The sequence below is a fragment of the Cupressus sempervirens genome, chromosome 1 (assembly GCF_028749045.1).
Source record: "Cupressus sempervirens isolate cs-2001-9-10 chromosome 1, ASM2874904v1, whole genome shotgun sequence".
NCBI classification, from domain to species: Eukaryota; Viridiplantae; Streptophyta; class Pinopsida; order Cupressales; family Cupressaceae; genus Cupressus; species Cupressus sempervirens.
The window spans coordinates 401691494-401717666 of record NC_143118.1 but is presented as its reverse complement, the minus strand read 5'-3'; the positions used below and the strand labels follow the sequence as shown (position 1 = coordinate 401717666).

Here is a 26173-nt window from a genome sequence, read left to right as displayed (position 1 = left end):
CTTATATCCATATTCCCATTACTTCCTCATTTCCATCCATTTTGGGTCCTTATGTTCCAAAGAAAAACCCTTCATCCCTTCCATCCATTTTGGGTCCTTATATCCATCCATCTACCATATTCAATTCTTCCACTTCATCCCCTCATGCTCCTAATAAAGATCAACAAAGGCACACATCCTTGAATTCCTTCCAATGTTCACAATCCATAATTTCATTCATAAACTCTCCATACCATTTATCATCATAAACCCATATCATGGCTAATGGAAGCAAATTAGATGCCAAAGATAAAGTGATTCAAGCCAAAAATCTGCAAAAATCCAAGGATCAACATGTCCCCTCTAAAAGACATGTTCAAGAAAAGGAAAATACGATCCAAAAGAAAGAAAAAATCAAAAGGCCACAAAGGCTGAAAATAAAAAATGCAAAAATTATGTGGATTCTAAAGCTACTTAATGAAACAATGAATCTGAAAGAAAAATTTAAAATGACGTCCATATTCACTAATCCAAAGGCTTCCTTCATCCATAAATCCTTAAAATTTTCATTTGCCAACTCTATTTTGGGTCCTTATGTACCCAAATCCACCATCTTAAATCCATCATCTCCTTCATCCATTTTGGGTCCCTATATCCCAAAATTTAGACTTTCTCCTACATATTCTCTAAAATTTCCTCCTTTCCATCACCCTTCAAGGTGTGTGTCAATGATGATATTTCCACCTCCTTCATCCACTCATTCACAAATCTTCCAACCTAGCATCCATCAACCATGTCTTCCTCCCAACCATTCCACCCCCTTAATCCAAACTTTTTCATAAGTCACCGTCCTCCATTTCCCAACCCATTTCATCCTTTGTTTCCCTATCCTACCAACATCTATGAGAAAATAGTAAAAATTCCTTTAAAATAACAAAGAAAAAGACATAAGAAGAAATATCAAGGGATGCCATCCATGTGAATAGATGCTCGAGTCCTCCCTCCATTTCCCTATCATGTATCCACCATCTTTTGAATTCATATATCTAGCCATTCACTTATCCTTCCACTTGCACTCTACATTGGGGGCAATCCCCATCCATACCACATCACCTTACATATCTTCCATATTTCCATCCATCGTCCATCATCCTTTCCATCTTTGATCTTGACTATCCTATTCCTTTCATCCATTCGTGATGACTTTTTATATCCATTCATTATCCTACATATTTCCATCCACTTTCACGTATTTGATCTTGACATCCTATCCATATCGTGTATCCCTCGTCCTTGTTAGATTTATTTCCTCCATCCTCCATCCATAGTCCCATATAATCCCATTCTCCTTTAATATGTCCTTCATCTTGATTATCCCATGCATTTCCTTTGTTTCATATTCATACTATCCCTCTTATGCCTTGTATTCATATCTCTTCCACTTACATACCTTTTCTTAAAATCGAAACTAGAGGAACCATAAATAACAACCAAAAAGAAAGTTATAATATCCATGTATTCATTGGAAACAATTCATGAACCTCCATTTCCTCCATGAGTATCTCATGCACACCATCTGTCCATTTTCATGCATCCTTTCCCACCGTATTTCCTTCCATTTTCCTATCTTTGGTATGGGGCATTTTAACTCCTTTGAAACATGGTCCTTGGCTCCACATTTTTCGATACCATATCCTTTGGTCCTCCATATTCTTTCACCTTTCATTTCATCCATATATCATCCCATCCATAAAAGTCTTCCCACCCTTCCCATTTATTTACCATTCCTTGGTTCTCCCTTGTCATTGGTTTTAATCTATTCCACCTTCCATCAATTTTTACTTCTTCCAATTCAATTCAATCAACTCATTTATCCTCTAATCTGATCAAATTCCCTTCTCCCAATCATTTCTTACAAATCATTTTCCATCCTATCTAACTATCTTTTTCTACTAACCCAAGCTTATCACAACCATTCTGCTAATTCAATCAAGTTCTTCCTACATCCATCATCTTGTCCAAACTATTCTATTCATCATCTCTTCTCATGATGCTAAGCTTCAATCCATCAAATTGAGCTTATCAAAATAGTGATTGCAAACAAAACTTACACAAATTCATAGTGAGACTAAATGATTTGAAAACCTTGTTTCTTTCACACAATTGCTAGCAAACAATCACAAACATTTCAATACAATTCAATCAAACAATCAATTTTTGCCTTACAAGATGCATCCTTCCCACATAGGATTAAAAAATTCACCATCAAAATAAAGTTTATGGCAAGAACTGTGGACTGAATGACTACTTGGTCACAAGGTCTTTTGTTGATTTTATCTTTGTGTGTCAGCGATAGCCTCCCCAAGTGTGCCCCGATCTTCAATAGCTTGATATTATTTGAACGACTTAACTTGATGACATAGGTCATTTTGTGATACGATCTGTTTTCATGAATTTTTAGCACATCTATGTTGCTTTTGAGTTATGGTATGCATTGCTCAATAAGGGCAACAGATTAACACACTTTCCACTAAGATCCCTAAAAATACTTTGGGTGTGCCTAGGCCTCTCTAGTGTTTATCTGTCATTTGTTCCATCATAGCTACGAAATCTACATTATGTTTTAATAGTCTATTCCATGCAAAGAAACCTTTCCATCTATGCTAATATAACATTTGATGCATAAATCCTCTTGCAATATCAAACTAGGGTGTGCTTTCCCATATGAACACAATTGAATCCCATGAACTCGTGTAGTCAAGATTCATTTTGATTTGTTATCTAGTTAAATCATTATCCAATTCACCCAACTTCATTCTAGTCTTACTGACAAGTCATGCAAGGTCATTTTTTAAGCCTTTTCTCTTTCCCTTTTCCTTCCCGTGTCTATTTTCAAGAAAATGGGGCAAAAATATATTTCTTTTTCACCCCATTTCCTCAAGGGGGCACACTCCTCCCTTGTCGTCACTACAACATGACTCTTGCAACTCCTCTCCTCACTGGGGCAACTTATATATATTTTTCTTTGATGTAATGTAATTCCAACACTACATCAAAGAGGGGCAAAATGCAGATGGTTAAAATCATCCCAAAACACTATATTAATTTATTAATATTTCCCTTGACATTATAATTTAATTAATTATAATTTTCATGTTCCTCTACTTATTTAAATAAATATATTTAATTAAATAGGCTCACTTTCCTAAAGTATTTAAATTTAATTTAAATGCCTCCCTTCTAATGTGTTAAATTTATTTAATGTATAGTGCTCCATAAATCCCCTTTTAAGTAAATTCTAATTTATTTAATACCCTCCACTTTATTAAATTCTCTAATCTTGTGATTAAATTAAATCCTATTTGATTTAATCATAGTCCCACCTAAACCTAGCCTACCACCCATCACTCTCATCCTTCTAAGCCTACCCACTTGCTAAACCCACTTTATTAATCCTAAGCTATCCTTTAAACACTTTTTAGCCCCTAAGTGCTTGCTCACATGTGTGAGCAACTCAATCCCTAGGAGCTCCCTTTTTCATTAACCTCTCTAAAAGGACTTTTACACCTTTGTCCCCCACTCCTTTTCCCAAGGTTTCTCACACATGTGTGAGCGCACCTTGAGCCTCTCAACCATAAAGGCTCTTTCTGAATTTTGCATGGCTTGTCCTTTAGCCCATGTGTCTCCCTTATGACACCTATGTGGATGCCACATAGATGCCACATCCTTAAGGTCTCCCTCAAGCCTAAAAATAGAGTCCTTGTCTCAAGCATTTTCAATCTCCTCTATTGCATTGCTATCATACTAGTATAGTGTTAGAGCTTTTTAGAGATTTTATGCATTATGCTAACCTTTGGTAGTTGATCTAGATTCATTTTCATTTGCATTGATAACTTAGTTGTTTTTCTTGCATCCACCTCCATTATCCTTGAATGCTCTCAAGAATGGTTGCTTTCATAGCCATTTCTTGAGGTGTTCTTCACTCATTTAGCATGGGTTTATACTCATTTTCATATTTTCATCATCTTGGGATTCAATAGTTGTGTTTGAGGAGAGCACATCCACATCCCTCAATCTTGAGCACACCAACAAGGTCTCATTTGGGTGCCCTTGTTGAGTTGCTCCGAGGTTGTGTGGGGATTCTTTCTTTCGGTTGCATTAGTGTAGTAAAATACAATGATAGTTAGTAGTTCTTTGTTTGATTTAAATCTTGATATATGCACATGTTACTAACGTTCACTTGTTTAAACGTGCTCTCGAGAGATTAGGTTTTCACGTATACAATAACTAGTAGAGAAATATAAAATTTTATACAAATTATACTTTTTAAAATATTTTGAGAAAGATAAAAAAATGTTTTATTGTTGAAAATTGATTATTTATTTTAATGATTGAAAAATTAAATAATATTATTTAACTAATTTAATCAAATAATATTAAAATTTAAAAATAAATTTACTAACAATTAATTGACATATCTATCAACTAAACCACAAATATTACCTTGGAAATTGCATAGACATAGTTCTTTCTAATTCACCCAAGAAGACTTCAAAGTGATTAACCAATCATTGTGATAAAAAATAATTTTGATCAATTCACAACTTTAAAATTTGACATGTTTAAATTGAACTTAAATGGTTAAAAGATAATTTGGTTGAAATAAAGTATTATTAATAACTAGTTGACACAATGTGATTGCAGTATTATAGCCTACTACAAATACTAAGTGCTACTATTGGCCAAGTACTTGTCTTTAGCTTAAAAGTAATTTTTTTGTTTAATATAGTTATAACAATATGAGAGTCATAAATAAAAAAAATTATAACTTTTTTAATTAATAAAAACTTTTAGAATAACATTTTCTATTATAGCAACAAAAATATATTTTTAGTCATAATAATTTAAATAATTATTGTTTCTGAATTATAATAAATTTAATTGCTATTTTTTAATTTTATGTGTATTATTTCTTAATTTTTAATATTAATTTATTAATATATCATTTAATTATATATGATCAATCAGACTATATATAGTCTATATTATAATATTTTATTGATTTAGTCAGTGAGACATTTGATTTTTTTTATTATCAATTATAAACTTTAAAATATAACATTAATACTATAAGAAATGTGTTTTTTAACAAAATAAAACCTCACTAATTTTTAATTGGTGAAAAGTTGATTCTAATTGAAAAATTCATAAAATGACACAATAGTACTATAATAATTAGTGTTGATAGTTTAATCATAAAATTTAAGCTATTATAATATTTCTATAATAAAAATTGGAAAACAAGTTATTTTAAAAAACCATTCTAAAACCAACCAATAAAATCTATACAATGATGTCCTATGACATATACAATGGTAATCATGTCATTCAAGCCATTAATATAATTGATAACTGATATTTGATTCAATGAATTAAATATTTTAAGACAATGTTTTTATTAAATAAGAATTTTCTTTGTTGTTGACTAAGAGCAAACCATTTTAGCCCAATGGCTGAAATTTCCCAGAGTCAAATGCAATCTCTTCAACTAAAATAAATACAAGGAATATTTAATCCATTAAAGTAATTACATAAATTTAATTTTCAATAAAAAAAAACTGATTTTATATTATAAATAATGCTAAATATATTGATATAAAAAATTGAATGCAATAAGACGAGGGAATCTAATAAACATTCAAAAATTTATCCCACCCTTAATCGGCCAATTAGTAAATCCTCTTTCCTTGAAAAAGGTAAGAAAAACATCTCATGTCGAAGAGAATATTGCGTTCTAAATATAACAAAACATAAAAAGAAGATTAAGTTCCGACAACAAAATTCAGTTTTCCTCCAAAGATACACACGATACTGCCTTCACCTCGGGCAAGTGAGTGAAAGACCGAGTTAATCATGCGAGCAAGACGTACATTTCATCAATATTCATGCTTAGCCATAGACCATATGGGCAAAAGTTGAGGGTAGCTAAAGCCAATGGTATTCCATTTCCTACTGCTTTTATGGCAATAAAAACTGATCTTTTCCCCTTTTTATTTTGTGGGTTACATCTGAAGTTGTTGAAGCTCTGAGTTCACACTAAACAAGCTGAAGGAAGGAAGAGAAGGTAATGGGCATGGACAAAGAAGAAGAAGAAGTGGGTATGAGAATGGGATACTCTGAAACTACTTCTAACGCCAATGCCAGACAGCAAGAGCACCCAAGGAACCGGCGAATCAGGGATAGAAGGAAATGCAGGGATATAGCGTTTCTGATTGTGTTCATTGCATTCTTGGTTGGAATGGTGGTTAACTCTAGCTTTGCATTCAACAGAGGTGATCCCCACAGGTAAGTACTGTCCATGATTTGTTCTTTTTCCTTCCTCTGCTCAGATTGTTGCAATGAATACTAGTTACTCATCACATTGAGTTTTGAAGGACTCTCGTGTGATGACTAGTGTGTTTTCTGATCAAAATCTCTTGGCCTTTGCTTTTGGGTTGAGTTTGATCAAGGGAACACTGCATGTGTAAAGGGGTGCTTGCTTTGGTGTGAAGTAAATATGTTTCAGATTCTATAACCCCAATTGATCAAATGACAAAAAAAACCTCAAGATCATCTATCTGGGTAAGCAAAGTAATTCTATTTCCTAGTTGCGGTGGGAGATGGGTTTTGAACTCACAAATCGGTACTGTTTGGGCTTTTCTTTTTTAATAAACAAAAGCAAATTTGTACTCCCCGGAAAATATGTTTCTAAGGCTGAAGAAACGTAGAAGTTTATAAATGTCCTAGAAACTTGGGAAATATAAGACACTTCGCGGCTTTTTAGGACATTGCAAAGTTGGTCGATTACTTTTGAAAGTCACTCATGTCGAAAGCAGATCACTTCCATTCCCACTCGTAGCTGCTTATGCATTGTGAAGTCACCATCCACAAAATGTTGTTGTTTACAATCAAAAGCAAATGTATTTCTTTAAATCGTTATCACTAATGGTAACCTGCGGAAGTCTAATTTTTTTACCATTAGATATGTTCATTCTTTGAGTTTTAAGTCATCAGGGCTGTGCTTCTCTTTTTGGTTCCAGAATTTAAAATGGGACCTATGCAGTTGATTTGTTCTCTTCAGTTCAAGTGGGATCGACCAGTCTATGGGAATGTAGTTCATCCACCTTTGCAATTTCGATATCAAAAAGCTCTCCAGATTCATTTCCTGGCAAAGAGAAATTTCAGAGTCTATGGATTGCCTATGTCGTGAGCTCAATTTTTTTAATAAACATTGGATTTGAGTCAAGAATCAGCACTTTCACTAAAAATGAGTTTACGTTTTTCTCTCCCTATTCCACAAACATGTCACCTTATTGTATTCTATTCTTTTTTTAAAACATTCTGTTTATATAGTCGTGATAACCAGTTAATCTTGAATTTGTCATTGCTCTGGTAAAAAACTGAGTAGATTTAACTTTGATGAGTTGCTGAATAGTTGCCACTTTTTATGCCAAGTGCCTTGTCAGCCTTTACTCTAGTTGTTCAGAGTCTTGTCAGCCTATACTCTAGTTGTTCAGAGTTGTTATTGTGACCAGCTTTTTAAACTCTACTTACCAGAACACATAAAATATATTAGGCAAAGTTTTACGATGCTTGCCATTTAACACGTTACTCTTAGCGTTTAAACATTATTTTAATGTCCACTGAGTATGTTTACCATGTGATAATAAATATTGTTTTTTCCTGCGAGATTTTAAATATACTTTAGTGCTATATTGTCCAAAGTTTCGCAGAGTTTTTGCCAAGTGTTCTCAGCATGAGTTGTGCTCTTCCACTCTGCCTTCATTTACACCTTGCTGAATTCCACTTGTGATTCTGACTCCCAGTTGTAAGCTTTTTGTCCACACTAAGAATACATGGGGCTCGTGCTCTTTTAATTATTCTATTGTACATGCATTTTAGTTTGTTGCTTGTGCAATAATCATGCAATGCTCACATATGTTATTAGCATCTAGCCTGTCCCAAATCCAAATATTTGATTACGAACAAATATTCTTGTTGGCTCAAACAATTTACTCAATGACATTCTTTTAGATTGCATTGTGGACATCTTCGCTTGTAATGTTTTGGTTGAGAATGACTGCTAGGAAAGCCAGTCCAGTTTTAGAGAAAATTTAGAAGCAAGTCACTTTTTGTTCAGGTCTTGTTACAAAGAGCATTTGATATCTTTCATGGGAATCGTCTGTGTTTCTTTCATGCATTGTTTTCAGCGGCAACCTCACAGGACAGGTGTTTAACACCTACCTTTGATGCAGGCTTGTATATGGAACAGATTACAAGGGAAATGTCTGTGGGAACAAGAACTCTAAGCCTGATGTTCGAGAATTTGAGGTTAGATATTGGCAAAATCCAAACCAGGTGTATCAAAGTGGGCTTCGAAAGAGTCCTCTCAAGCTTGCTGATGCACGGAGTGTCTGTCTAAAGGAATGCCCAATTCCTTCAGATGAGGATGTCAATTGGATCTGTGACTATCCAGAGGGGAATATAAAGCTCACGATGGATGAGTGGAATGACAGAAATTATGACTACTATGAATTTCTGAGTTCGGAAGAAAGGAACAGTTCTCTTCAACTTCAGGGCCCATGCTATCCTGTCATATTTCATAGCACAAATGGTTAGTCCCACCTCCTGGGTTATTTATTTTGAGAAATGCAATGCATGAAGAGGTTTTCTAAGGCATGTCAGTAGTAGTTCAGTAATGGTATGTTTTCTAATGAGTTTTTGACTGGATTTTCTGTTCAGAAAGTTATGCCAGCTGCATTCCTTATTTGTCTCTTAAGATTTTAAATGTTAAATGTTTTTTTCCTGTCTCATGGCCCCCTTTTGATGTATTATGTATTTCTAGTTACTTTCATATTTTTTTTGAATTTTCTTTGACAAACTCAAAAGTTTCGTTTCCCTCTTTCTATCCAAATTAATGAGGCTGACATATACTGCTAGACCTGGTTGAAGGCATTAACTAATCCAACGTTAATAAACTTGGGAGTTTTTGCTTGCTTAATTTAAATGAGTGAATACAGTCTCAATTTTTGCCTTAAAAAGTGGATGTTGTGTATAGTTTGACCTATGTGCTTGCCTTTTGCACTACAATTGAGTCCCAATGGTTCTAGACTTGGTTGAAAGCGCTGACTAATTGAATACAACTTAAGTAGGATGTTTCTACTGCTTATCCCATACACGTTATAAGTCATCCATTTTACCTTAAAAACAGTGATTATGTTGTAGTTTGGCCTACATAATTGCCTTTTGCACTACAATTGACTGGTATGAATGTTGTTCTGGAGATTTTAGTCAATGCCTTGAGTTATCTTACGTAGTTGCAGATGAAATAGTGGTTACCTTCGATACATTTAGAAGACATTAACCTTTAATGGGAGGTGAGAATGCAACTTGAAGGACTAAACCAATGACTACATCTGTTAAGATGATGGTGAGAAGTATATTAGCAGCAGTAACACAGAAAGTGGTGAATGCTTAATTGGGCAGGGAAAACCATCATGCCGGGTAATTCAAGGTGAGGGTATTGTCATTTACCACTAACAATGTAATGCCCCAATCTAGAATTTTGTGGAAATATATGATTATTTTTTGTACTTTGCTGATGTTTTTTTGAGACAAACTAAAATGGAACAGCAACTAGAAAATGGAAACAAGTAGCTCCAAACCGTCACCAACTTATCAGGGAACTTTTATAATTAGATCTGAATTGTACTACATTAAAATAAGGGTAAATTTGTGACCCTGGATTTTGTAACAAATTTATGTAATCTGCACTTGCAATGCATCAGCAACTATGACAGTCTAAAGAACAATCTGCACACTGCATTGGCAGTCTTCAGCCCCACAAAAGTACTGTTCTGAAAGGCATATCAGCTTTCCCAAATTCATATGAGAAATTGAATTATAGTTACTTGGTGGCAATTACTAAAGAAAGGTTTGTTCTTCATCATTGTTTGAAAGGGTATTACTGTTTTTTTGGTAGATTTTCAATCTAAGGTGGACAAAAAAACATTATGGAGAATGGAACATGGATTGAAGGAAAGTCTTATCCTAACTCTAGGGTTTTAGTATTTTAACTTGTCCACTTTCCTTTTGTTCTGTTATTCTGATCTTAATCTTGTCAAGCATGCCACTTTACTTCTGAAAAGAGGGCCCTCTGATTGCTAGTGAGAATGAATCAGCCTTTATTTCAACTAATTGGTATTTGCAAAAAACAACCCTAGAACGAATTTTTGTAACTTTTGCTTGGATCAATAAGGAGTTTGGCTTAAATTTTGTACTTTCTTAAAGAGATTCATCTAAGCATTAATAACTCAGGGCATATTCAAATTTGAAAATGTGACAATGCTATGATTAGATGCTTCTTTGGAGCTGATGAGGCTCAAAGCTCAAATGCAATCACATGTTTTCTACACTCAATGGGATTTCTACCTAGGGTACTAGAGATATTAACAAGGCTCTCATCGCAGCTCATAATCTCTACAAGGTAAATTCACAATGGTCACTTGCAAGAAATCCCAATGACATGTGAACACTCCAAATTGCAAGAGGAATCCATCTAGCTTTGTTAATAATAAAGATTCAGTACTCTCACCTCAAATTAACCAACATAGGAATCTATAGGCATTCGCATGGCAAATTGCTACACATGCTTGTAGAGTGGAAATATCACTCAAGTTTACAGAGATATAATATGCTAACCATACAAAATAGCCCAATTGAGGTACATATGAAGTAAAACACAGAACATACTGTTCATACCACAATACCAGTAGGCGAGGAAATGATTTCTCTATTAATACCAAAAAATCAACGCGAGTACATTGACAATATTCCAAATATTTATAGAAGGGTTGGTTGGTTGGAAACTAACCGACGCATTCCCTCACCTCCTAACTACCTAGCCCGACTAGCTTTAACAAGTACTAAACATAATAGTTACTTTATTCCGACTACAATGTCCAAACTTCTCATACACAATCACACAACTAGCATTTCTAAATAAACAATACTACTATGTAGTTTAAGCTCCAAAGATGTCATTTTTCAAATTTGTGGGCAGCATGCTAGCAAAATATTTCTTATCTATCTATAAAACATTTCCATGCAAAGTAAAAATGATCCTTAAAATCAGTACATAAATCATTAAATTTCAAGCAAGTCCAATATCATGATGCTACTTTTAGGGGGTCGCATGTTCTATCTTCTTCTTCTCCCTTATGAGGGGGCCTTTTTTGTTCACATGGGTTTTTTCCTCTCATTTTGCTATTAGAGCATTTTGTATTTCTCTCTTGTAAGGAGGAGTTTTGTCCCACTGTGATTTCTTATTTTCTTTGTGTTACAGATTGTTTTCCACATGGATATCTAACATGATTTGATAGCTTAGACCCACCCTTGCACCTTGACATCTTGCATATTCTCTTTGAGTTGCACTTAATGGGACTTTGTTGTTGTGAATGAGGCATTTTACCTAGTTCATTTATTGCCTAGGTCATATTCACACTAGTCACTTATTTTTAACCTAGGGTGCACATAGATACTAATAACTTTATGTTTCACGTCATAAGATTAAGACACTTGCCATAATCTAATGCTTTATATCTCACCTTGGTCTTTATAACCAAGGGGCATTGTCAATTATCATTTACATCATTGACAAATTGACATTACTCTTTCGTTTTTGATCTTTCTTGTGCATCCATTAAAGCTTCTAGATTTTGGGTGGCTGCATTTTAAGCCAAATCTTGCATGGTATAGAGCATTCTATACTGACTCTTACAAATCTAAAATTTATTTGCCTCCTTACCCAAACCACCTTGTTACAAGGAGATGACCCACCATCAAAAACTAGGGAATACCATTTAACCTCATTTAAAATAACAGCCAGTCCTTTGCCTTTTACATGTTGAGTAGAGATTGATCCTCCCTAGACAAACTTCAAAATAGACTCTAGCTTGAAACCAATAGCTTTAGTTTCTTGCAAGCAAAGGAAATTCAATTTAGACCTTGTAAGACTATGAAGGTAGCCACCCAAGATCTAGAGGCCTAATGGAAAGCACAATATCAAGAGACAATGAATACGACAAGTATAAACTATATTCTGTCGAAGAATGCAATAGAATCAATCAACTAAATTACTGAATTAATTGAATTCACTTAATTAAATCAATTGGAATGATATTACAAATGAGACCTGTTGATTAGATAGGCCAAGGTGAGAACATAGTAGTGCATAAGATTATGACAAGTGCCATAATCTTATGACACGAGACATAAAGTGATAACTTACCACCCACATAAGGGGGACAAGTGAAAATGTCACTTGTCCACTAAAGGTGGATAACTCTCCAAGGTGGAAAGGAGTTTGTGCCACATGACCACTAAAGGTGGATCACTTGGAAGGTGGAAAGGCGTCTATGCAACACATCCCACTAAAGGCGGAAAATGATGAAGTCCACCAAAGGTGGAAGTCCCACTTAATGTGGAAAAGTGATAATGTGATAACATTGCTGAAAGTGGGAACATTCCTATGTGGTCCCCAAATAAACTTCAGCACATTTGTGTTTAGAACCTAGAAGAATGACTTACTAGGTGCAAAAATTAAACATACCAACACCCCTGCTTAAGTGCAACTTAGGAAGAATGTATACATACAATGCACGATGGGTCCCAACTACTAGGCCATGTTAGGTACCCATGTACTTTGAGATCATTTATAAAATGTGTAATTAAAACCTTATAGCGCATGCCCTTTCTTGATGATTAGAGGAAGAAAATATTTGTGTTATTTCTATATTACAACCGAAATGGTGGAATGAAGAGTGACATCAAGATTAGTAATTACGTAATCTCATTCCAAAAACTTCAAAATGACTTGTCTTTTGATAAGTATGTTTGGAAAGAAGATTCATTATGATACAATTCTTTTGTTAGTAAAATTCTCAGTTAAAAGAAGACATTATCTCAAGACTTAAAAGCACGATTCACCAAGAGGAGGACATTTAGGGCTTTTAAGACCAATCATCATATAAAGAAAGATTTCTTTTAGGAAGGTCTAACAACAAATGCCATGAAATTTGTGTCTGAATGCTTGATATGCCAAGAAAATAAAGGTGAAACAGTAAAGACTGACCCTCTTACAAGCATAGGCATTCCAACACAATGTTGGGAGGAAATATCAATGGACTTCATTTCTGGACTGCCAAATTCTAATAAGCTTGATATAGTTTTGGTTGTTGTGGATAGAATCACTAAATATGCACATTTTTATGGGTTCTATCATCCATTTCATGTTGGTACTGTGACAAATATTCATGGAAAGTGTACAAAATCTTCATGTAATTATCAAAATCATAGCGAGTGTTTGTAACCCTGTGTGTTGCTTAGTTTTCTTAGCTCTTGTCATGATGAGTTTAACTAATCGGGTAATGAAATCATGTTAAACAGTCCTTTCATTTCTTGTGGCACCATAGGCTTAAGTTACATTATCCTTCACAATGGAAAAGATTTGAAGTGTTCTAAAAGCTTTGTATCCTAGAGCATTGCCTTAGCATAGGATTGCTCTATATTTCTCTCTCTCCCATTTCGTTACCTCAAAATTTGAAGATCTGGCTTCTAAAATCCCAGAGGTTGTTTTGCATAATGCAATCAGGTCCCATGTCTGTGAAAATTCTGGAAAGCCCTCCATGAGTGCAAGTTTCAGAGGTCAATAATATCTTTTTTTATCATTGTTAGTAAATAATTTCTTTGTTTGGAATTCAAACCTTAAGCTGTTATCTGGTTCCTTCTACCATTCAATTTTTCGAAATAAAATTGCTGCTGGATTCTTCTAGTTTCAAGTCTTTCTTCCATTTGATCCTGAGGCCCTTGGATTCAAGCAGTGGTCTTTTCCCTTTGTTTTTCCAAAGCCTTGTTTTCTCCTATAAATTGGAGCCATAGAAAAGTCTCGTGTAGTTGATATGTGTCCAAAGATAGAGCCAGGCAAGAGAAGTTGAAAAAACAAACTCTGATTCACAAAGTGTAAAGGAACATGTTTGTAGAACAAGAGGGCAATTACTATGTGAAGCTCTCATCAATTTTATATGGAAGAAGAGTCACGAAGATCCTGCTCGAGAGTGCCCTGTTATGTATCTTGACATATAACAAGCCACAACTACCTCGGATGCACTATCTGACATGTAATCAAGTAAACTTTAAGAACCGGCATTTCTCAGTATACTTCAATTAGAAGTACGATGAGTAGGTATGTATGTATTTGCATATTATAAAAATGAAAATACAAAAAAAATGACCATTTAGTGAGAATATTGTTAGCTAAATATTTTTCAAGCTATCATAAACACACTACTTACAAAATGGAGTATTTAGACACAATATGTGAGATATATAATCTCTCCTCTCAACCTATGGGAGGCACCCTTGTTATTACTTCTGAATCAACTAAAACTTAACGAGAATTTCAAACCAATCTAAGATATGGTGTTGCATGTATCACTTCCATTTTCTTCAGGAAAGATTTCCAATTTTACAAATATGCACTTTACAAACTTGAGACCTTCGGTAGCTTCACTTTTAGGTGGTAGTTGGAGCAAAAATGCCAATAATCCTAAAATTAATTTTTAAGCATGCTAGTAAACTATAAATAAGGAATGTACATTTGCAGGAGTTCTGAGACCACAGTGTCTTTCAAAATTACCTTTTTGCCATCATTTACCAGTTTGCATACTATCTCTATAAACTTGGTATTTATCTCCTGCCTTTTCTCGGCACAAGTTTCTATTGCCTCCTGGAGGTTTGTAATGAGGCCCTTAATGACTTGGCCTCTATTCACCAAAAGCTCCTTGGATTTAGTATTTGTCTCACGAGAAAGTATTACCTCGTTCTTGCACAACATCTCCACTTCCAAATTTGAAAATTTGCTGGACCTCTAAGCCCTTTTCAAGTCACTGCATGACTTGAATGAAAGTTCCTAGAATTTCATTTAACTTAGATGTGACTGTTCTAGCATATGTGGGCACCTGGAGTGCTTTCTTTACCAACTCCACCCCTCTGTGCCATCATCTAACCTACCCTTGCATTAATGGCTGTAGCCATTTCCCCAACTCTCTCAACCTGCCTAATGGAGTCTTCTGCAATGGAAGATGCCAATGGATCAACCTGCTCTGAAGATCTGATAATCTTTCAAACCACTGCAATGAGCAACACATTTTGTTCTTTCTGCAGGATTCTCTTTATGAGCTCATCACACTCCATTGCCAACATTGCTACAGAGTCTTGAGCATCATTGATTTATATCATTATGTGTTTGCTTGCCCAAATCAAATCCGGTGATTCTAAAGTCAGCAAGTCGCATTTCATCCCATGGCTTTTCTGCAAGGGGTTGGACTATCTCCACAATTTTTTGCTGACTTTGTCTATTCGAACCCTTGATACTGTTTTAGCTCTCTTGACACACCTGGTTCTGACTTGCTTCAGCTGGTCAAAATCAAAGTCATCTGGCAAGGCTTCTTGCTCCATTTTTTACGAACGATACTTAAACCAAGAAGGAAGGTAAGAAAGGACAACTTGAGTATCTTTGGTTGCAACTTGTGATGAGTTAGGTTAGGTACATGCTTTGGTGGAATCAGTTGCTAGTTTTTTAGTTTGGACAGTAATGGAGATAGTTCCTGTAGTGACATGAGGCATTGGTTCTGATATGAACCTGTCAAAGTCACTAAGGGTAGCTGCCTTCCACAAAAGGAATTGTGGGTGAACATGGATGGGAATCATAGGAGAATTTGCTGGCCAACTTATGATGTGGCTTATTATGAATAGACTCTGTGGCTTGAGAAGATGTAAGAGATGCCAGAGGAGGAATTAAAACTGAAGAGAAAGAGTCAACATCAACACCAATCATGAAGCAGATGCATCCATATGAATGAATACCTACACAGTTTTAGCAGGGGTAGATCGTGCATTTGGTGCCACGGGAAGTACTTGTACTTCCTCTTTCTGTTGATCATCTTCTCAAAAATCTCCTGAATCACCACTTGTTCATTTCTTTTTCCCTAAGTTGCAGAATTGGGAACATGAATGGGTACATGCACGTGGGTACTAAACACTGGTACGGCAAATTTTTGTAGGGGGTTGGGTACGTTTTTGCATTCATATATATATATACACACACACACAGACACACACACACATACATATGTATATGTGTATGTATGTATCCATATATGCAGCTTAAAAATAAAATTAAGTTTAGAATGTCATATACCTATGCATATGCTAAAAGAAAACTATTACAGATTTCAAATTTTGAAACATATCACTCCAATTTTAATTCAGGTTTCTGTGTCAAGAAGATCATGCCAGAATCTCATGGTAGATTAGTTCAGAGCTCGCTAATCAGCAGTCTAGGTCTTAGAAATATCAAAATGAGCAAACTAGAATTACTAAACATTTCTGCAATTAAAAACAAAAATCCCAGATGTGTAACCACAGGAGATTTGTTTCAGAATCAGATTCTGGTACGTTTTGTACCAAGAAATGCCCAAAAAAGTCTCACGATTCAGAAACTTAACTTTTGGCCGAAGAATCCTCGCGAGCTTCTCCTTTGATTCAATTTCCAGCTTTACTATGGTTCAAGAGGAGGCATTGTCTTTATTCTTAGTTCTCACCTCTGATTTCCAGCCCACAGGTCTAGTTGTATCATCGTCTGACTCTGATTTGAATATTTTGACCTTAATACCCTTATGTGTAAGCCAAGCATGGTTATAATATTAACCATGATGGATTGTAATCTATCAGTTATGGAATTTTTTTTCTTTTGATGACCACTAAATTAAGGGGAGGTCCTGAGATGCAAACCTTGCTTCGTCATACTCTGGATCTAGTATATCTCCATCATCTTCAGACTTCCATTCCTTCTGGAATGTTAGCAAGATCCATATCAATGATCTATTCCAGGGATAATCTGCAATAATCCATTCTCCTAATGTCCGTATCTGTATGAAGGTCTATCCAGACATCTTCAATATGATGAACATGAGTGAAAGACGTCTTAATCTTGTCCCTGATGCCTCGATAGTCAAAATCACCTCTGATTTTAAACTTCTTGAGCTTAATTTATTGAAATTCAGTTTCCTTATCCTTTGCCTTTGCAGTAGAAGTAAGTGAATGCCTGCTAATCACCAGGGGATGTTGGGTGGAAATTGCGAATGCGGGGTTACGTGCTGCAGACTGCTTAGCATGCACATACGTCAATTGTCTTCCCAGCTCCATCAGAACAATTTTGTTAGTTGGTTACCTTGGCACAATGTATGGGTAGTCATCAAAGCATCTGACTCTCATGTAAGTGAAAGTCCGGAATAGTAAAAACACGTACCCATACTTATTTTCCTTTCTCCATGCTGCCTCTGAAACCTTTATGTTCTCAAGTGTTCTGCAAAATAGGCACATGAATTTACCAAAGGAAGCATCTTGAAGTTTGCAGTAATGATATCTCCTTGTGGCCATGGGTAATTGACTGAAGTATCTCCATACCGGCAATCTACTTCTGTTCCTATCATTGGAGAGTCCTGGAAATGCTTCGAAAGATGTAGCAATATACACAAGATATGAACTCCTGTAAAATCAGAGTAGCAGATACTTCTGACATTTGTTCATACAAAGAGTCACCGATTGGCTCTGCCCAAATCAGCTGCTGCTTCCCCTTTTTGACAATAGCAATATACTAAAACATCTAACTCAAAAACATTGACTTTCTTCAGTCCTCACATTCTGCCAAGGAGAGTGATCATGTCATTGATCTCCTCCTTGAACTCAGTTCTGTATAGTATTGCAGTCCACCAGGTTGAAATCGATTGCCTCGACTTGACAAACCAAACAGTATTGATTTCCCTCTTGTTGTCATAATCTAAAGCCTTTTCATGACAAATGTCTGCATATGCAAGAGCAGAGGGAACATGGAAGATTTTATTGATAGCCTCTGCATCCAACATCATGATTATTTTACCATTTGCATCCTTGACTGTTCACATCTCTTTTTGTCAAAGTGTGATGTGTGTGCCATCACAAACTCAGGTTCCGATACTGCTATAGCAAAGGTTGAGAGCACGTGCATATGGCTTTTGAGGAGTTTCTTCATTTCATCTGTTGATTTCACTACCTCTATCCTTTAAATGAATTTGGAAATATCCACATGCTCAACTTCTAAATCTTTCATCTTATCTATGTTTGAGACCACTAAAGTAGGAATGCCAACAATCTGATATATGTGAAACTTGAGTTTCATCTTTTTCTTCTTTAAGAGTACTCAGGAGCCTTCAATGGACAACTCATAAACAAGATAGGAGACTCAACTCCCTCATCATTATTCTGCATTAAAATTGCAGATACAGTATGCTCGGAACCATAACTATTCACAACAAAATTCTTTGTGTAGTCTAGGCAGACTGAGACTGGGGCATGCACAATTGCCTCTTTGATATCTGCAAATGCCATCTTTCCTTCTGCACTCCATTAGAAGATATTTTCACTTTTCATCATATCTATAATATAATGAGTCTTCTCAGCAAAGTTTGGAACGAACCTCCGTAAGAAATTTAACTTTTTGAAGAAAGAATGAACTGATGTTTTGCTTCAAGGCGGTGACTTTGGATTGACTTTGGTGTTGGCCCCAAAAGCTTTCGCTCAGTCACACGAAAAATTGTTTTCTTGGTGTTAAGAGAAACACCATGTCGCCTACATCTTTCTAGAACTTATTGAAGATGATAGAAATCACCTTGTCGATTCTTTCAGAATATGGTCAAGTCATCTAAATAAACAACAATAAACTTATCTGTGGTTTCTTGAAATGCAAGGTTTGTTGCTTGCTGAAATGTTGCTCCTGCAGTGATGAGATCAAAAGGCATTGTGATATACATAGGTATCCCATGGCCTCATGAATGCGGTCTTATGCTGGTCATCTTAACTGACTTCAATCTGATTTTAGCCAGAGAGTCCATTATGCATGCACAACATTTCAAAGCCCGTCGTTGTTTGCAGCACTTGGCCCATTATCGACAATGGGTAATTATCCTGAAGTGACAATTGGTTGAGGTTCTTGAAATCCACACAAATGCAGATTTCTTCTCCATTCTATAATAATCAGATATGAGATAATGAGATAGTTATAAAGGTATTATCTCATATCTGATTATTATAGAATTTGCAGAAACTTTACATGGTATCAGAGCTCTGGTAGTCGAACCTAGGCTCTGCAAATTAAATAATCAGACTTGATATATATCTAGCATCATTCTTCTATCTTCAATGGCATACACAATCAAACCCGAGGATAGGTTTGATGGGAAAGAACACTTTGATGCTTGGAAATTCAGAATCATGATGATTCTCGAAAAAAATGATGTAAAACAATTTGTTGATTCAGCATCCAGACAACCTACTGTTGAACCTCATAAAACTATCTAGAGTAAAGGAAACAAGATAGCCATACAGATCATATTAGATGGGGTGAAAAATGAAATAGTACCCATGCTAATGAAACATCATACATCATCTGATATGATTAATGCATTATTAAATGCATATGAAGTTAACAATGCAACTAGAGTTCTCGCACTAAAAAGACAACTAAATCATATACAAATAAAGAAGGGAGAATCGATGAATTCTTTCTTCTTATGGGTTCCCAGTCTAAGAGATGAACTTGCAAGTATAGGAACCATCATTAATGACACGAAACTAACATGGATGACTATAGATGGATTACCAAATTCATGGGGAAACATTCGCACAAGGAGTAAGTGCCAGAGACAATCTTCTTAACTTCAATAGACATAAGGGAGATTGTCTTTAGGAAGAATTCAGAAAACTTAAGAAAGGGGGAAGTTGAAAACTGAAGATGAAGAACTTCATGTTCTTAGCATAAATTCCTATAAAAGCAAGCAGAAGCACTTCAAGAAGAAAAAGGGTAATCAAAAGAATGACAAACCTAAGAAAGATCTATCCAAAATAAAATGCTTTAGATGCAAAAATTTTGGACACTACAGATCTAATTGCCTTGAGAATTCTAAACAGCAAGTGAACTGTACAAACATTACTTGGGAAAAAGATAACTATGATTTTGAGAATCATGTATTATATCGGCACTATCAAATGAAGTCTCAAGTAAGGCATGTGTGATTGATAGTGGATCATTTCGACATATTACAGGATACAGAGAAGCACTAGACTTTATATCAGAAAAAATTAATGGCGAAGTCACCATCGATGATAATTCAGCACATTCCGTCAAAGGAATTGGAAATTACAACTTGAAACTAAAGTTGGGTAGTTCTCTTCTTCTCAAAGGAGTACTCTATGTACTAGGAATAAAAAGGAATCGAATCTCGGTTACAACACTTGAAGATGATGGACATAATGTTGCATTAATGGACGATAAAGTAATAACTTGGGCTAAGAACTCCTCATTTAAGAAAGAAAAATTGATTGGTCAAAGAAAGGGGTACTCGTATGAATTAAATTTTGAACCAAGTTGACCCATTCAAGCCTTAATTCATGAAGCTGCTGGTATAAACGAAATATGGCACAAAACATTAGGACATCTAAATTTCAAAACCTTATCTACCATGGAGAAGATGGTTACAAGTTTACCTAAGTTAAATAAAGATCATTCAAGCATATGCGAAGGATGCACTCTAGGTAAGAACACCAAAAGTCCATTTCATGATAGCATTAGAAAAAACTAACAATGTTTTGGAATTAATTCACTCAGATTTATGTGGACCTATGTTTGTTCCTTCTCTTGGAGGATTTTGGTACTATATACTTTTTATAGATGACCTCTGTAGGATAACTTGGATTTACTGCTTAAAATGTAAAGAATCAAAAGGAATCCTTAAGAGATTTAAAGAATTTAAACCTTTTACTGAAAACTTATCAGGACATAAAATTAAAACTCTTAGGACTGATAATGGAGGGGAATATACCTCAGATTTGTTTAAAGAGTTTTGTAAAGAAACAGGAATTAAGAGGGAGTATACCGTTCCTTATAACCCACAACAAAACAGGGTAGTAGAAAGGGAGAATAGGATAATTATAGAGGTTGTAGGAACTATGATATTTGATCTAAATCTAGGATATTATCTTTGGGTAGAAGCCTCTTGGATTGTTGTCTATATACAAAATAGAAGTCCTCACTCCTACCTTAGAGATAAAACTCCCAAAGAAGTCTTTACTAAAGTTAAACCTAATATAAGTCATCTTAAGATTTTTGGGTGTCTAGTATATATACATGTTCCAAAAGAAAATAGAACTAAGTTAGAACCCTCCAGGAGGAAAGGTATTTTTGTTGGGTATAGCGAAACATCTAAAGCATATAGGATTTTCATGCCTGGAATATTGAAATTAGTAGGGATATCATTTTTGAAGAAGATTTAGCATTCAAAAGAGCTCTAAGTTCAAAAAAACCCTCTCTCTTACCTAGTTCTAAAGGAAATACTGAATCTGAGTCTCAGAGGGAGAACATTAAAGAAATTAAAGATGAAATTCAAAACCTCAATCTTGAAGAAACCAAAAATTCGAAGAAAAGACCACTTTGGGCCATTAAGACAGTAGAGGAAGCACAAGACTTAGCTGCACCATTTGGAACATTCAAAGAAAGCAAAAGACCCAAAAGATTTTTTAGTTATGCAACAAACATGAATGATTTATCTAAATCAGAACCAACCAATGTTTCAGATGCTATTAAACATACAGCTTGGAAGGATGCCATGACAGAAGAATACCAATCCATTAAGAAGAATGATGTTTGGGAAATTGTTCCAAGACCTAAAGGAAAATCTGTTGTTTCTTCCAAGTGGATATTTAAAATCAAGCATGTTGCTGATGGTAGCATTTAAAAATATAAAGCCAGATTCGTAGCTAGGGGATTCTCTTAGAAAGAGGGGATTAATTATGAAGAACTTTTGCTCCTATTGCCAGATACACCTCTGTAAGAGCAATCCTAGCTATTGTAGCATCGAAGGGATGGAAAGTACATCAAATGGATATAAAAACAACATTTCTGAATGGAAAGATTACATAAGAAGTATATTTGGAGCAACCTGAAGGATTTGAAACTCATAACCCTGAAATTTTTGTTTCCAAGCTCAAGAAAGCTCTCTATGGGCTTAAACAGGCTCCAAGGCCATGGTATGAACAAATTGATAAGTATCTCACCAGCTTAGGATTTTCTAAGAATGAAGCTGATCCAAATCTATATTATAAAAGGGATAAAGATGATATGGTAATTTTGATACTGTATGTTAATGTATTAAGTCAGTTTATGTGTGAGCCAAAGGAGATTCACCTAGTTGCAGTTAAACACATCATGAGATAGTTGAATTAGACCTACATGGATACATAGACTCAGATTGGGCTAGAAGTGTTACTGACAGGAAAAACACTTCAGGATGTTGTTTCAGTTTAGGCTCAGCAATGATATCATGAATATGCAGAAAGCAGTCTTCAGTAGCACAAAGTTCCACAGAAGCCGAATACATTGCAGCAGCGATGGCCTCTCGGGAAGTAGTTTGGCTTAGAAAGTTACTTGTGGGATTATTTGGTCAGGCCTTGAATCCTACGATTATTCATTGTGATAATCAGAGTTCAATCAAGCTTTTTGTGAATCTAGTTTTCCATGACAGGTCCAAACATATCGAAATTCCTTACCATTATGTAAGAGATATGGTAGATAGGAATAGTGAAAAATTAGAATACATTTGCACTGTAGAGCATACAACAGATATTCTCACCAAACCTCTCTCTCGAGTGAAGATAGATCACTTCAGAAAAAGACTTTGTATGGTTGAGTTGTAAGTCATTTTGTATTCTTTAAATTATTAATAAAATAATTTTATTGTCAGGCTATTGACTGTTATGGGCTCCACCATTTCTATTCATTTTTTTAGAGGTGATGATCTCTGAGATAATGAACACTTGTATGAAATACATTATGAGAGATGACAATCTCTTAGATAATGGGCTAAACAGTAGAGATCTATTGTTAGATTTAGATGAGTTCAAGATCACATTGTGATTCTATGAGTCACAATTTGGATAAAGGAAGAATTTTGTTATTCTCCGGAGTTTATCCTGTGTTTTGGTAGATCTTAACTCAGGTGCATGTTGTGATATAGGAATACCAGTACCTATGAGTCACAACTTAGATAAATGAAGAATTTAATTATTCTCCGGATGTTATCTTATATATTGTATTCATTGCAATACTGTTATCACTTATACTAGTGATATGTCATATCACAGATATAGTAATATGACATAGTATCATGTGTTCAATAATACCACATCCTAAGAGGAAGATTCAGATAGATATAGAGTATCATTCTATGCTTATTCATCGTAGTTGATGATGCTAGATATGTTATCTCTCAGTATGATTATCAAGTTAAGAGGAGTGTTAAAGTTATACCTTCGATCCTCATACTGGTCTGACTGTGCAGATCACACAGACCTCATCTTTGATATAATACTGTTTTAAAGGCTATTTATACATTACTCCTCTGTTAGGCATGATTGGCGATCCTTAATGGTGACTATATGATTAGCATTAATATCAACTAAGTTAGTTATGTTTATTGTTAAACTACGTCTCCTTGAGGCGCTGATTATGAGAAGGTATTGTGGGCCGACCTAGGTAGGGTCATGTCCCTTTAAGGGACACGCCCTTTGGTTATGGTATATAAGGATGGTGTGATTGTAGTTAAAGGACACACAACAATATATCAAGTCTGTTCCTTTAAGCAACCCTGCCACAAATCGAGTACTTGCTGAGATAAATAATTATTTCAGAATAACAATTAATATTGTCGTCTCATTTCAAAGGTCAGGAATAAAGGAAGATCAGAACAGCAAGTTATAAAGGTATTATCTCAGATCTGATTAGTATAGAATTTGCAGAAACTTTACATCAAGAAAATAAACTCTTCACCTGTTTCTAGATCAATATCTGGGACTGATTCTGTAGATGGTGGCTTGCTGCCCTGAAAGTAGAGCTCATCAAAATTTCCCTTTGTTTCAAGAAAATTGATAATCTGCTTATCATAATTGAAGACTTGCCAATGGTCTGAATTGTCTAGAATGCTTGCCCTAAATATCAACTTAGTCTGATACAAATTATCAGCAAAATCTTTGTGAGGAATCAACAAGGTTGCTGATGCGGCAAGAGAGTCAACTCTGTCATTCTACTCTCATGGAAGGACAAGGATGTTGAAAGCGTCAAATGGCTCGATGCAGTCCCCCACCAAATTACATTAGTGTTTCAGTCTCTCATTTCTAGTTTGGTACTGATATCTGGTTTGACACTCCACCAATTTGGCATCACCTTGGGCATGTAAATTTTTGATTCCCTTCTTGTGCACCATTTCAATACCCAATAACAATGCCTCACGTTTGGTGTTGTTAGTATTGTTGAACTGCAACTTGAAGGAAAAGGGAAAGACTTTGCTTTTTGGAGATACCAAGACTACCTCGCACCAAATTCCAGAGACGCGTAGCTTTCATCAAATTCCAATATCCAAACGTCATTGCAGCTACTGCTACTTACTTCTATGGAACTTTGGGTAGGACTTAAGCTTTTTCAACCATGGTGGAAGATTCATTAGAGCCGAGGTCAGTCTCTTGATCGTCACTTGCATCTCCAAATCTGTCAGCATCGGAGAGACAGGAAGAACCTTCTGATCCATCAGTCCAGTGTTGTGCAAACTCCGAAATTTCATCAGCATAAAGGTAATAATTTCCCATTCCTGCTGACTCAAAAAAAAACTGAGCACGAGAGTCAATGGATTTAACCACCATATACTTTTGTCTCCCTCTTAAGAAGCAGTTTCTGCCCAACACTCTTGACGAGTATTCTTGCGTCGGACATGATCATGTTGAGCTTGCCCCCCACATATTTACAAAAGTTACAGCCAAGTAACATTCCATAGGAAGCAGGAATGTCTGTGACCAAGACAATCATTTTAATCTTTTATTAGGGAAGGATGCAAGTGCAAACTGTGGATCCTTAATTTGCCTTCTAAGAGGCACTTGCTTATTCTCCATGGAATAGTAGTTCCCAACTTTTTTTGTCAAGATCAAATCCAATGCATCTGCCACTTTGGTTGGCGTGACACTGTTAGAGGCACCAATATCAATAACTAAGGTACTCAACTTGAAGCCATTGATCAACAAAGAAATGTACAAAGGTTCTATTTTCCTGGGAATGGACGACAATATAGTCACTAGGTTATTGGATAAGTTCTTTTGCTGAGGGGTGGTAGTTGAGGCTTGAGCAGGTTGGGATTCCTTGACATGTTTGGTAAGTCTATCCAACTGATCTGGATAAGCTTGTAAGTACTCAATCTCAGACATTTGTATTTTCATCTTTTTAGCACGGTCAATGATATCAAATGCTTGAAAAGAGCTTGCTAGGGAAAAGGAAAAACTTCTTGGGGTTTCAGATAGACACACTGGGTTTGGGTACACTTGGAGAAGAAGAAGGATCATTGTTACTTAATTGGTTTTTTGCTGCATCTTTAAGAAGAGTGGACAAAAGTGTTCCTCTTTTAGCAATAGTGACTGGGAATTGAGGACCATCCTTTGCTTTCTTGTCATTTTGATGATTGTTTGAGAAGGAGGCATCATAACAAATGCTTGACCATGGCTTCTTCAGATTCTGCATCATAGTGTATGTACCCGATATTAGAGTTGCCAGCTGTCTCTTCATCCTCCTGATAAGGGGCAGCAATGGCCTTTGTTTGATATTCAGTTGATTGGTAACGAAGTTGATCTGCTTCCTAGTACCTCATTGCTTGGAGGGGCTGCAAGCACAAGCCTCTCTGGAGGAGGGGGAAGCTGGGCTTGATTGTTTGCTGCATAATTGTGGGCAGTATTTGGATATGTCCGCCATGGAATATCCTTGCACAGGGCAGCGAATGATCCTTGAGAAATTTGCTTCTTGCGAGCAAGAATTTCATTTGATAGCTTCTGCACCATTGGATTTGTGGTGCTTGATGCGGAAGATTTTGAAAATGAATTTCCTTTGGAGTGGTTTGAGTCTCTTTGAATCTTACCAGCCAAGATCAAGTGATCTTAAATCTCTGTCGCTAGAGTTTGTGCATTAGCCAGA

The 26173-nt window shown here is 35.6% G+C and overlaps 1 protein-coding gene across 1 annotated transcript in view; it reads left to right on the top strand.

Annotated features, from left to right (window-relative positions):
• Positions 1-5813: 5813 nt before the first annotated feature.
• Positions 5814-26173, top strand: part of LOC149577992 (Plasma-membrane choline transporter family protein) — a 74980-nt gene continuing 54620 nt past the window's right edge. Inside the window, exons 1-2 of the mRNA XM_089827089.1 lie at positions 5814-6324; positions 8274-8632. Coding sequence (XP_089683215.1) covers positions 6107-6324; positions 8274-8632 — 577 coding nt within the window. The 5' untranslated portion in view covers positions 5814-6106. The remainder of the gene's footprint in view (positions 6325-8273; positions 8633-26173) is intronic.